This window comes from Oryctolagus cuniculus, chromosome 12 (genome assembly GCF_051225735.1).
Source record: "Oryctolagus cuniculus isolate XC-2025 breed Fujian yellow rabbit chromosome 12, ASM5122573v1, whole genome shotgun sequence".
Classification (NCBI taxonomy): domain Eukaryota; kingdom Metazoa; phylum Chordata; class Mammalia; order Lagomorpha; family Leporidae; genus Oryctolagus; species Oryctolagus cuniculus.
Window position 1 is genome coordinate 11,651,853 of NC_142878.1, and position 12,712 is coordinate 11,664,564.

General features: G+C 59.3%; 1 protein-coding gene across 1 annotated transcript in view; it reads left to right on the forward strand.

The window, feature by feature from the left end:
* The window catches only part of ENTREP2 (endosomal transmembrane epsin interactor 2), a 384,436-nt gene that overhangs the window by 368,335 nt on the left and 3,389 nt on the right, over positions 1-12,712 (forward strand). Inside the window, exons 8-10 of the mRNA XM_070053528.2 lie at positions 5,471-5,546; positions 10,846-11,073; positions 12,352-12,426. Coding sequence (XP_069909629.1) covers positions 5,471-5,546; positions 10,846-11,073; positions 12,352-12,426 — 379 coding nt within the window. The remainder of the gene's footprint in view (positions 1-5,470; positions 5,547-10,845; positions 11,074-12,351; positions 12,427-12,712) is intronic.

A 12,712-nucleotide genomic window follows, 5' to 3' on the forward strand; every position in this document is an offset into this window, starting at 1 on the left:
GAGGCACAGGCCGGGGAGCTGAGGGTGCTGAAAACTGGAGCCGGGGTAATCCTGTGCCCCAAGCACAGCAGAGGACAGGGCACGGAAGCACGACCTGGGGCCCCGGAAGGGCAGTGCCCAGCCTGTCCCGAGATGCACCCGGTTGGCCTCTCGCAGCCATGCAGCTGTGGGGCAGTCGGCGGTCAGATCAGGCCTGATGGGCTGCCTGTGACCTTGACTCCTGTCCAGTGCAGGGCTGAGGGACACATCCCTGCCCCCAGGGGGCCGAGGCTGGCAGCAGTGCCCATCCTGGGTCTGTGGGTGGAGGAGCATCTTCCACGGCAGGTGTGCGAGCCCACGAGATGATGACGGCCACACAGGGGGTGCCTTCCACAGGCCAGGGGTGTGGCACAGGAAGAGGGGGAGATGCACCCTCCTTGTGCCTGGCACAGATGTGAGTAAACTGGGCACCCCGTCGGGGCCACAGTCTGCCACAGGACTCGCCTTCTGGGTGACTGTGGAGCCTTTGCCATCTGCTCCTGTCCCAGGTGGCCCCGAGGGGCTGCAGCCCACAGCCCCAGGGTCTCGGCCAGGGACTGCCGGCCTCTTCCGTGTCCACAGTGGAAACCTGTGAGTGGGACTCGCCCATGAGTGGGGGCCTCCTTAGGGAACAGGCAAAGCGTGCCTGGGAATCTCACCCCTAAACCTCCCAGGGCTGGGGCTGTGCTTGGGGTTTTATTTTAAGCTGAGCAGGGGCCTCCACCTTCCTCATGTGGGTTATCTTCTGTTTATGATACAAATAGTTCAAGTCGGGGTTACCGGGGGCCTCCAGCTCTCTGGCGGGAGCCCAGTGCACAGCGGGCACTTGTTGGGGTGCCAGCCCATATCCTGGGGGTCCAGAAAGGTCTGAGGCAGGCGAGGTGCAGGGGAGAGGGGCGGGGGGGGGGGTGCTCCTGGGAGAGGAAGCAGGCTGTACAAAGGCTAAGAGGGAGGTAGCCAGGAGGGAGGACCTGTCCACCAAACAGGCTGCTCTGGGCAAGTCTCGGGCGGGGGGGCTGTCCTGGTGAGGCTCACTGGGTTCCAAGGGAGCTTCCCCTGGGTGATAGGATCTGTCCTTTAGGGCCTAAGGGAAGGCAAGGTTAGCCAGAGATGGTCACCAGAGCAGGGGAGGGGAGGGGACGCCCAAGGAGAGGGAGAACCCCATGGAATGACGTCACTGCCGTTGGCACAGGAAGGGACCCAGAAGTTCGGGAAGGAATGGTTGGGCCAGGTGCTGCCCAGAGGCTGTGAAGGCAGACCCCCAGGCTCCCTGGGGAGGGGCAGGAGTCGTGGATGGAGCGGAGGGAGGTGTAGCAGGGGTGGGCCGTGGGTTTTAGACTCCAGGGCATCTTCCCCAGTGTTCCCATAGACTTGTCAATCACATCCTGACCATGCGGCCCACCCCCAGGGTGTCAGATTGGTGGCTGGGGGTGGGAGTTGGGCCGTGTTCCAAGAATCTGTGTCTGTGGCAGCGTTCCGGCTCCTGCAGCTGCCCCAGGGACAGCAGGAGAGAGCTGGAGCCCACCACACTGGGCAGATGTTGGGGAGAGGGGAGAGAAGTGGGGGTGTTAGGGCAGGGTGCAGTTGCAGGGCCTTGAGCAGTGTCACCAAGCAGACGCGGAAGGGCCCAACAGAGGGAGGTCCCTTTGGGGAGGCCGGAGGGGAGACTGAAGGCGGGCAGATGGACAGCTCTGCCCTGCCACCAGCGGGGCTCCAGCCTGGGCAGCAGGTGGGCCTGGAACCCAGATGTCTGCAAGATGCAGGACTCTCCATGGGGGGGCAGACAAGTCTGCTGCCGTGCCGGAAGTCCAGCTCCGCGTGGGGACGGACTGTACCCCACATTCCTGCACTTCCTGTGGGAATCCAGAAGGGCTGGTTTGGGGGAGGGATTCGTGATTCCGTGTGCAGGGCCTCGGAGAGCGGCAGCTCTGGGGCCCGCCCCTTTGCTTCCCGTGAGCTGGGTGTTGCAGAGCCACCCACAGCCACACACCAGCCACAGCGCCATCCATGCCGTCCCACTGTTGTACTCTTGCGTGAGGGGTACTGCTCTTGGTACTGCCAACACCAGTTCCAAGCCCTCCGTGACACCCCCCGCCACGACTCTGCCCCGTCTAGAAGCTCGGTACTGCGATCTCGCCCACGGGGTGGCGCTGAGCACGGCTGTGCAGTCAGAGGCTCACTCTTGTAGTCTGCACTGGCGCGGGGTCCTGCAGCTCACCAGTGCGTGCATAGACATCCGCTCGAGCAAGGCCAAGGCAAGCGTGTCTGTGTACATGGCCTTGCTCGGGGCTGCCCCAGCAGGGGCCGCACCTGGTGATCCAGGGGGACCGATGGCCTGGGAGCACGTCCCAGTTCCGCACGTCTGTGGGAGTGTGCACGTCAATGAAACCCATTAGCAAGCGCAATGGGGGTGACTGCATGGCCAGCTGTCCCCTCCCCCGGGGTGCTCACTGCCCCTGCATAGCCGTGGAGGGGCTGCCCCTTCCCAGTATGACCCCTCCCCGGGGCAGGCAGAGGCTCCTCGCTTGTCTTGTTAGGATGAGAGGTGTGTAATTGCCCATCAGCTCTGGTTTGGATGAAGCCCTGTGGGCTGTGCAGACGCGGGAGACGGCCGCTCCCGGGGAACATGGCTTCTACGCGGGAGGAGCACCCGTGATGGGGAATGCTCCTTTTAACCCCTTCACCTGGACGTGTCGGCCACACGCGTGTTCCCTTAGGTTGCTGTGTCATCGTTTTTCCCATGACTCGGGGCTACTTCTCTGCAAGGTCATGGGCAGTGAATGCCACTGTGTAGCAGGAAGGTGGCTGAGACGTGACGGGCAGTTTGACAGTCCTGTTTGGTGACAGATTTAGGCTTCAGGGTTCAGGTAGGACTGAGGGATACAGAACCGGGAATGGGATGGCTTCCCTGCCCCATAGGGCTGACCACCTGCTGGGCGACAGGACAGGGACCAGTGAAATTCTCAGTGCTCCAGGAGACACACCCGGCAGCCTGGACTGGGTCAGGGTGAAGGTCGCCAGCGTGGAGCGCACAGCACGGACCAAGGCCCAGAGTGGGCGGCCAGGAGCCTGGCCTGGGAGCCCCAGGTGCACAAAGGGGGCCCCGACACCGTCCAGGTGCACAGTGCACGGCCGTGGTGCCACTCTGAGAGCTGCCTTTGGAAGGGCTGGCATTCGGGGGGCGTGGCCCAGTGCTGCTGCAGGAACTGTTGATGTGGCAGCGTAAGGATGGACGGGACCCTCGGCACAGGGTAGAAGTTGCAAGAGAGCAGGTGTAGAGAATCCTCAAAGTCTAGATTTCTCTGTTCACCGGAAGTGACCTGATGCTTTAAAATCTGTAAGCAAAAGTGGCTTCAAAAATGGCCTTGAGACACCTGGCTCCCGTTTTCCATGACTGCTGAGGGTTCTGGGGACTGCCCCCCAGAAAACAGCTGCTCATACATCCTGGAGGGGGGTGGATGGTTGACCTCGCCCAGCAGAGGGAAACTTAGCAATGGGGCAGAATTTCCACGCAGGGTCTCTTAGCCACAGAGCCTGCTTTAAAAAAAAGTATGGAGGAAACGCAGTTCCTTTGTCTAAATACCAGTTAATTTTTCAATGTCAGTAACGGCTCAGAACGGCCTGTCTGAGCAGCGGTAGGTCCCAGGCTCAGTCGTTCATGGCGTGGAGTGACCCAGCCTAAGCCCCGCACAGGCCCTGTAGGAGCCAGGGGGCTGTGTCGGTGAGCCTAGATCAAACTTAATGGGAAACGTGGGACCGGAGCGGTTCCCCTCCCCCAGGCATCAGAGAAGGCCAAATGCAAACTAAACCCCTGCCACTCACTAGCGAGAGGCGAGGCATCACGGGCTCCCGTGGCGCTGTCTCTCCTGGAAACCACATTTTCTGAGTCGCAGGGATGTGAGTGACACTTCAGTGAAATAGGAAACGAATGCAGCTTCCTCCTGACCTCGCCCACTGTGCGCTTTGTTTAGATGTCTTCATTGCCTGAGGCTTCCTTTCAGACAGCAGGTTTCCAGGTTCCCACCCGGCACCACCCCCTACACACACACACACACACACACACACACACACACACGGCCAGGTACGGGAAGAAAGGCAGGGAGTGAAACAGACCTGCAGGGCGCCGTCCTCCATGTGTTGGTTTCCTGGCAGATTCCGGACAGGGATCTCGAAACTTGGTTATTGCACCTGGTGATCCCGGTGGGACAGCAGGGAATGCTGACGCCACAGAGTTCTGCCTCGCTCGGTTCCCTGCCCAGCACGAGCTAGGACATGCAGCATCGTTCTTGGGCACATGCATGGGATCAGAGGAGGTGTTCAGGCAGCTCGGGGTCTCCCGCCTCAGAACCCGCTTTGCGAACCCCAGGCAGGGCGGGGAGGCAGCTCACGCCCCGATCGTGGGTGCAAAGGCTGCAGCCCAAGCCCCTGCCTCCCGCCAGCCTGGTTGAGAGAGGCCACGGGAGGCCCCTGAGCTGCCTGAACGGAAGCGTGATGACCTGAGCTGGAAGCGGACCAAGCCGCAGGCGCCTGCCTCAGCTTCCCCGGCCGCCTCCAGGGCTCGCTGTTTGCAAGCGGGTCCCCAAAGCGGCTCTGAAAGGATGCAAGGGTTCAGACGTTGCTTTTTCAAGCCCACATCAGGGCGTGTGATGGTGGCAATGAATGGGAGGGTGGAGCTCAACGGGACCCATGTGGGGCTGTGGTGCCCTCGGGCAGGGGTCGATCAGCTGTGCCCACCGAAGGGGATGGGGGGGGGGCGGGAAGGCGGGGGTGGTGGACAGGGCAAGGACAGGGCCTCCTGTCCTCTGAGGCCACTGCAGCCCAGATAGGGGGCCACCCAGGAAGCACGCTGCCCAAACTCAGTGACTGCCCAGCTGCAGGGGACGCCACAGCTTCCCACTGTGGACAGAGTGGCACTGGCAGACCCAGGCCCTGCGCCCAAGCTCAGGAGCCCCTCTGTGAGAGACAATGGGGGAGGGGGCACGCACAAGCTTGGGGCATCTGCGAGCGCACTCTGGTGAGGCCCCATCATCAATTGCCCCATCTGGGTCTCCACTGAGCTGACAGGAAACATGGCGCATCGTTGGACCATTTGCCCCCCGGTGCCTTGTTCTTGGGGTGGGAGCCAGGAGGAGAGATAGCGAAAGAAGGAACTGGGAATTGAGGAGGGGGCTGTCCTGGCCCTGCAGCAACTCTGGAGGGTCCTCTTGGGCCTTTGTGGGCCCCAGCAGTGCCCGTAAGTGGAGGGGAGTAGGCACCGGGTGGTACCGTGGCCCCTGCAGGCACTCTGATTGCAGAAATTCAGGCTTTGGCCTTGGCAAAGGCAACTTCAGCCCTTCCACCCCTACCCCACAAATGAGGGGTCACTCTGTCCGTGTTGCAAGCCGGCCCGAGTTCCGGGGGCTGTTATGTGTCCCGCTGGGGGCCCGCCTTGACGCTGTGTCTCTCGCTGTAGGTTACGAGTGTTGATCACCAGGTGGCCGGGGCTGGCTCCGGGGACCCCAGCATTGCTGCCGGCTTCAGCACACCAGGTAACCTTCCCTCCCCAGCGTGCGAAGTGATGAGCTTGGACTTTTCAAGGTTATCGCCTCTCCCTCTCCCTCCCCCCTCTCCTCCCCTCCCTCCCCTCCCCTCGGCCAGCATCTCAGAGAGGAGCCACCCAGGGTAGCAGAAGCACCAGGACTGTTGTGAGCTCCAGAAGTGACCTGGTCCTTCCCCAGGTCACCCCAAGGAGCCGTTGGAAGCAGTCTGAGAAGTGGTGTCCGGGGACCTCCTCAGGCCTACCCCAGGATGCAGGGTGCCCCAGCGCCCCACACAGGGTGACCATGCTGGCCCTATGTGTTCTTGGGGTGGGTTTTGAGGGCATACGCACCTCCACGCTGCGTGCTCTTCAAGGGCAGAGCCGCCTGGTGACCCTGGCTGTTTGCTGTCTCAGGGCAGGTGGAGACATAGAGGAGTCTCGGGCTCGGCAGGGCCAGGCACTGCCCACTACCCAGGCCCCAGGCAGTGAACTCCGGAGCTTAACCCAGGGGCCCAAGGAAGCTCCCAAGACCCAGACTCCAGGCGTGCGAGATGCCCAGTCCCGAGGGGCTTGGGGGCTGCCGAGAGGCCCTGACCGAGGCTGCTGGGGCAGCAGGCCAAGCGGGTGTGGCTGCGGAAATGACGCGTCTGGCCAGTTAGTTCCTGTGCGGGGCTCAGGTTGAGGTCGGGTCCATTTGCTCACCTGCGTCCATCGCTTGGCTGCAGGCCCTTTGCTGCTCCCTCCGCTTTGTCCAAACTCAGTGGGGCATAATTGTGTGCATCTATTTCTGGCTCTCTAATCTGTCCCGTTGATCCTTGCATCTGTCCCTCTGCCAGCACCACACTGTCATGGTGGCAGAGCTCCGGAGGAAGCCATAACATCAGGAGGGATAATCCCTCCCGCTCTGTTCTTCTTTCTCGAGACAGCTTCAGCTGCTCCTGGGCCTGTGCCTTTCCATCTACATTTTTAGAACCGGCTCATCTGTCTTCAAAGCCCCTTGCTGGGATTTGGATAAGAATTGCGCCAAACCCACAGAGCAATCCGGAGAGAATTCACTTCTTTCCCGTGCCGAGCCTTCCTTCAAATGCATGGGCAGAGTGCGGTAGGCCCCTCACCCACAGCTCTGCTTTCCACAGTGTCAGCTCCCTGCTGTCAGCTGTGCTTTGAAAATATCAAATGGAAAGTTCTAGAAATAAACAACGCATGGGTTTCAAATAGTCTGTCATCCTGCCCTGTCCTGCCTAGAGCCTGGCTCATCCCTGTATCCATTGCCCACCTATTAGGCACTTGGTGGCCTTCCTGGTTATCAGATCAGATGGTTCCTTGTCTTCAAATCTTATTTATTTGAAAGGCAGAGACAGAGACAGAAGTCTCCATCTCCCATCCACTGGTTCACTCCCTAAATGCCTCCAGTGTCTGGGACTAGGCCAGGCCTAAGTCAGGAGCCAGGAGCTCAGTCTGGGTCTCCCACAAATGGGTGACAGGGACCCAAGTCCCCGAGCCATCATCTCCCGCCTCCCGAGGTCTGCCTTAGCAGGGAGCTGGCGTGGAGAGGAGAGCTGGCTTTTGAACCGGGCCCTGTAATAAGGGACACAGGCTTGCCAAGCGGCGCCTTAACGGCTGTGCCACATGCCCACCTGGGTCCCAGTGCTTCTGCCCAACTCACCTTTATTTCACTTGATAATGACCTCAGAGTACAGCAGTAGTGACACTGGAGATCAGATAAGGCAAGGAGAAGCCGTAGCATGCTTCTCAGTATCATCTCACGTCGTCACGAGAAAGGTGAGTGCAGTGTAATAAAATATTTTGAGAAAGACCGCATTCATAGAACTTTTATTACAGTGTAATTGTTCTGTTAGTTATTGGAGTTTCTTACTGTGCCTGATTTATAAACAAGCTTTATCATTAATAAATATATAGGGGGAAAAAAGTATAGGAGAAAAAAGTGCATATAGGGTTTGTTACCATCTGGGATTTCGGGCATCCACTGGGGTTCCCCGTTGGGCCGGGGGGACTTCTGTATGTTGCTCCATTCATTTGGGTCTTCCTTGATTTCTTTCCTCTCTGTCATCATTCTGTGTTGTGACTGTAGCAGTAGATTCCAGTTTGTTTCCCATACATGTAAATAACACAGTAGTAATGTAGAGCTGGCACAACCTCTGGGAAGCCACCACCCATAGACTGGCAGCTTAGAAGTTAGCCCGTGTTTACGGCTCTTCATCCAAATTCCTTCCCAAGAACGTTTGCACCGTTAGATGTGGCGATTCACTTCTGCAGCCACCGTAGGGAAGTGATGTTGAAAAAGAGAACTCTCAGGGCTGTGTTGCACAGTGGGTTAAGCTCCTCCCATACTGGGGCGCCAGTTCAGGTCCCAGGCCCTCTGCTTCGGTCCTGGCCCCCTGTTAACGCGCCTGGGAAGGAAGTGGATGGTGGCCTGTTGCATACGCTAAGTACATTATCGTGTGTTAGTTGAGCAAAATGCTTGTGAGCTTTCAGGTGAAAAACTGCAAGTCCCCCGGGATTATGACACCATGGCCCAGAGTGGAGTTATGCACAATAAGTTCCTAGTCCTGGACCAGGTACTTTGTAATGTTTTTTTTTTTTTAATTTAATTTATTTTTTTTGACAGGCAGAGTGGACAGTGAGAGAGAGAGACAGGGAGAAAGGTCTTCCTTTGCCGTTGGTTCACCCTCCAATGGCCGCCATGGCCGGCGCTGTGCAGCCGGCACACCGTGCTGATCCGAAGGCAGGAGCCAGGTGCTTCTCCTGGTCTCCCATGCGGGTGCAGGGCCCAAGCACTTGGGCCATCCTCCACTGCACTCCTGGGCCACAGCAGAGAGCTGGCCTGGAAGAGGGGCAACCGGGACAGAATCCAGCACCCCGACCGGGACTAGAACCCGGTGTGCTGGCGCCGCAAGGTGGAGGATTAGCCTAGTGAGCCGCGGCGCCGGCCACTTTGTAATGTTGTGCTAATTTTACAAGTGTTTGTCGGTTATACATGTGCAGAGCCAAGTTAGAAGCTCAGTCTTTGGATCATCACTGACATTGAGGAAACTGAGGCAGGCTGGAAGCCGGCTAAGATGCTTGCACTGATGCCCACGTCGGAGTGCCTGGGTTCAGCTCCCAGCTCCTATTCCCAATTCCAGCTTCCTGCTAATGCAGTCCTGGGCGGCAGCAGCGATGGCATGGAGACCGGAATTGACTTCGCAGTTTTCAGCTTCTGCCCAGCCCTGGCTGTGGTGGGAGCCCTTTGCTGTCTGTCTCTCTCTCTTACAAATAAATTGGGATCAAGAGGAATCAGCAGAAGTAAAAACATTCAAAATATTTTTATAAAGATTTTATTTATTTGAGAGGTAGAGTTACAGAAGAGAGAGGGAGACAGAACAATCTTCCATCTGCTGGTTCACTCCCCACATGGCTGCAATGTCTGGAGCTGGGCCAGTCTGCAGTCAGAAGCTAGAAGTTTCTTCCAGGAGCACAAACGGGTACAGGGGCCAAACACTTAGGCCATCTTCCACTGCTTTCCTAGGCCATCAGCGGAGAGCTGGATCAGAAGAGGAGCAGCCAGGACTCGAACTGGTGCCCATATGGGATGCCGGCAATGCAGGCAGAGGCTTAGCCTAGTATACCACAACACCAGCTCCTCAAAATAATTTGAATACGCTGTCGTGTGATGCTCTGGGGTATAACTGTAATCCGCTCTGGATGGAGGTAGTGCTGGTAGCCTCTGCAGGTGAGGCCTGTAATGATGGGCTGTCCTCGTTTCTTTCCACGCCGTGGCGGGCAGCACGTTTCCCATGTGGTGTTTCTGCTGCCTGCCTCAGCAGCCTGGTGCTGTAGAAAAGTTTACCCTGAGTTCCTGCGCCTTTTCTCCGCTCCAAGGTGGTCGATTTATTCTCCAGTGTGGTCCAGGCTACTTTTCTGGTGTCTTGAGAAAGGATTCATGAACCTGAAAAGCTTTTCTGCCCTGGACGTGTGAAGAACTGTTGTTGTTCTCGCAGTTTTCCGAATGGGCACCTGTCATTCTAAGCTGTGTTCCGAGGGGGCCGCGGCAGACCCTGCAGGGCGGCTCTAAGAGGCTCTGCAGTCTCCCAGCCTCTTCCCCCACTTGGTGGCCGTGTGGCCCTCTCCCTCTCCGCTCATTTCCTAGCCGTGGGATGAGGCTGACCTGGGGTCAGTCCCTGGGCAGACACTCAGATTAAGGGGCAGGTGGGCCAGAAGCTTTAGTGTGGGGCAAGCCCACGGATGCTGGGAGCCCATGGACACGGGAGGGCCTCCCACAGGTTCCCGGCCAGGACCCACACAGGGCATGGGAGGCAGACGCTACAGCCTGCTGTCTGGAGGAGTTCAGGCAACGGTGACTCCAATATCCCCTCCCAGACCGTGCCCTGTGCAGCGTGCACCCCACACCTGGAGGGAACTCTGAGAGTGTAGAGAGCAGGGCCTCCCAAGCCTTAGTGCACCCCCGTCCCTGGGACGCCAGCGGGGAGTGGCGAGGGGCTGGCATCACTCCCAGCTGAGTGGGCATCTGAGCATGCTCAGACCCCAGGGTTGGGCCCGTGATGGGTTGGCCTTGGAGCTTGAGTTTCTGGTTTGTTCCCAGGTGAAGTTCTTACTGCTGGCCTGGGGCCCACACATGGAGAACCAAGACGGGCATTTCTCGGGCTGGTCAGGGACAGTACTGCCAGTCCTGGTAGCAGCAGCCATCTGTGGCTATAGATCCTCAGGCCCCGTGGGACCTCGCACCCTAGCCAGGTGTCCCTCAGAGTCCTCGTCCCTCCCTGCTCATTAAGAATCCTTGTGAGAGGGGCCGGCACCATGGCTTACTTGGTTAATCCTCTGCCTGCGGCGCCGGCATCCCATATGGGCGCTGGGTTCTAGTCCCGGTCGGGGCTCCTCTTCCAGTCCAGCTCTCTGCTGTGGCCCAGGAGGGCAGTGGAGAATGGCTCAAATGCTTGGGCCCTGCACCCACATGGGAGACTAGGAAGAAGCTCCTGGCTCCTGGCTTTGGATCAGCACAGCATTGGCCTTAGCGGCCATTTGGGGAGTGAACCAATGGAAGGAAGACCTTTCTCTCTCTCTGTCTATAACTCTGTCAAATTAAAAAAAAATCCTTGTGAGCAAGGAACCCCCTTCGGGACAATTCTCTGGAAAGCGTCTGCCTGGGCTCACAATGGCACGCAGTGGCACATTTCTGCACCCTGTGATGTCACAGTTTATCTAAGCGTGAGGTTTGCAGGGCAGGTGCTCCACCCACGTCAAGGGGGCCTGTGGCCACCAGCCCTAACACTGTGCCCCTTCTCTTGCAGTGCCAGCCACCAGTGTGAGCCTCCCAGCATCAGAGGGTGCCACTGGGCCGGGTCCAAGCCACCCGTCCCCTGAGGGCCCCCCAGGCACCCTGCTATCCCCACCTCCAACCCCGCACCTCCGCCATGCGCCCCACGAGGCTCCTGCTCCGGGAACCTGGGTGGTGCCAGGTTCCGCCCACATGGCCCGCTCCACCAGTGACCCCACCTCGTGTGCGTCTAGTTCAGCAGGTATGGTGCCCCAGGCTGTGTCTGGCTTGCCAGGTCTCAGTGACCCGAGAGTGAGGTCACCTTGGGAATGTGGCCTTTGTGTCTGAAGCCCTTGTGCCAGGTGCCACTCTGGGTGTGAGGTGTAGGTGACGGGAGTTCACCCACTGGGTGCTCAGCCTGCACCAGCAGTTAGCTGTGAATGAGGCACACCTGCTCCAGGGCCCATGCAGGGCTGAGGTCAGGCACAGAGCATGTGACCTCAGTGCGAGGTGGGGCAGTGCCCTGGGCTGTAGGGCCTGCCACTCATGTCCCTGGGGCCAGCAGCCTGGGAATGCACATTTCATGCCAACTTCCCTGAGAGGCTGTGCATTCCCCGGCTGGAGAACCCTGGCCCCATCCTTGCTGTACTGGTGGTGGGGCTGGGGGTGTATGGTTTCTGCCAGTGGAGATCAGTGGGCCTGGGGCTTTATCGCAGAGCAGGCCCAGGCAGTACCTGGACCTGTCTCGCCACAGTGGGGTCGTCCTGCTGAACCCCAGTTATGCAGACCGGAGCAGGGCCTGCCCTGCTCCCGGTGCTGCCTCTGGTTCAGCGCCCGTGCCCAGTGCTCCACATCCCTGAGCGGATGTGGGAAGCAGCAAAATCGAGAGGGCCTGGCAGCGCCTGGTTTCACACCTGCAGGCCGGCTGCCTCCCGTCGCCTACCACGTGCCATGTGGGTCACGGGGAAAGTTGCATTCGAGGCTCCTGGAAACACCCAGTGCCCCCCGGTAGATCCAGGGCAGGACCTCCACCGTTCAGGTCCACCCCTGAGGTCTGCAGGAGGAGCCCATGCCCTGGCAGGTGCTCAGAGATCAGCTCAGCACCCCCTCCCCTGCCGTGGCTCTCTGTGGCCTGCAACCCCTCAGTGAAGTCAGTGTTCCGTCAGCCCTGGCATTCGAGAGACAGAGACGGAGGCAGGAGGCAGCCCTGGGCCTTTCTGTCCTGCGCTACAGCCGGTGGCCTCTGCCTTCTCTCCACCAGGGGAGGTAGTAGCTGGTTCCCGTCTGCACGTGATGGCCATGCCCCTGGGGTCCCCAGAGGACCTCAGGTGCAGACGGGCATTGTGATGCCAGGACCTGGGCATGACTGAGGCCCGGCCCACGGCATGGAGCCCACATGGAGTTGACCAGCTGCGGGGAGATGCACCTGCTGGATCAGTTTCCTGCTGCTGCCTGTGTCTCAGCCGCCGGCTGGTTTAGATGGCTCCATTAGCCCTTGCTTCTCCCTTGTCAAGTGGTAACTGGATTCTTTCCGGTTCAGGGGATGCCTCGTCACACACGCCCTCGTGCAGTCAGGACCTGGAAGCTGGACTGTCTCGCGCTGCTCCAGGCACTGGTGAGAGCGCCTCATTAGAGCGTGTGTCCACACGCCGGCGGGGAAGTGGGGGTGGAGGAGCACCTGAGGGGGGCCTCCCTTAATTCACCCCATGACATTGGGGGTGTATTGGCCACCATGGGCGTTTTTCTCACTGCCATGAAAAGCCCCCACAATGGACCACTGAGAACGTGTCTGATCTGAGTGACTTGGGACCCAGGTTGGGCAGGTCGGGGCTCCAGTGCACCTGCAGCTCACTCTCCCAGGGGTGCTTCAGGGCAGCGCTCAGCCCTGAAGAGAGCAAGAG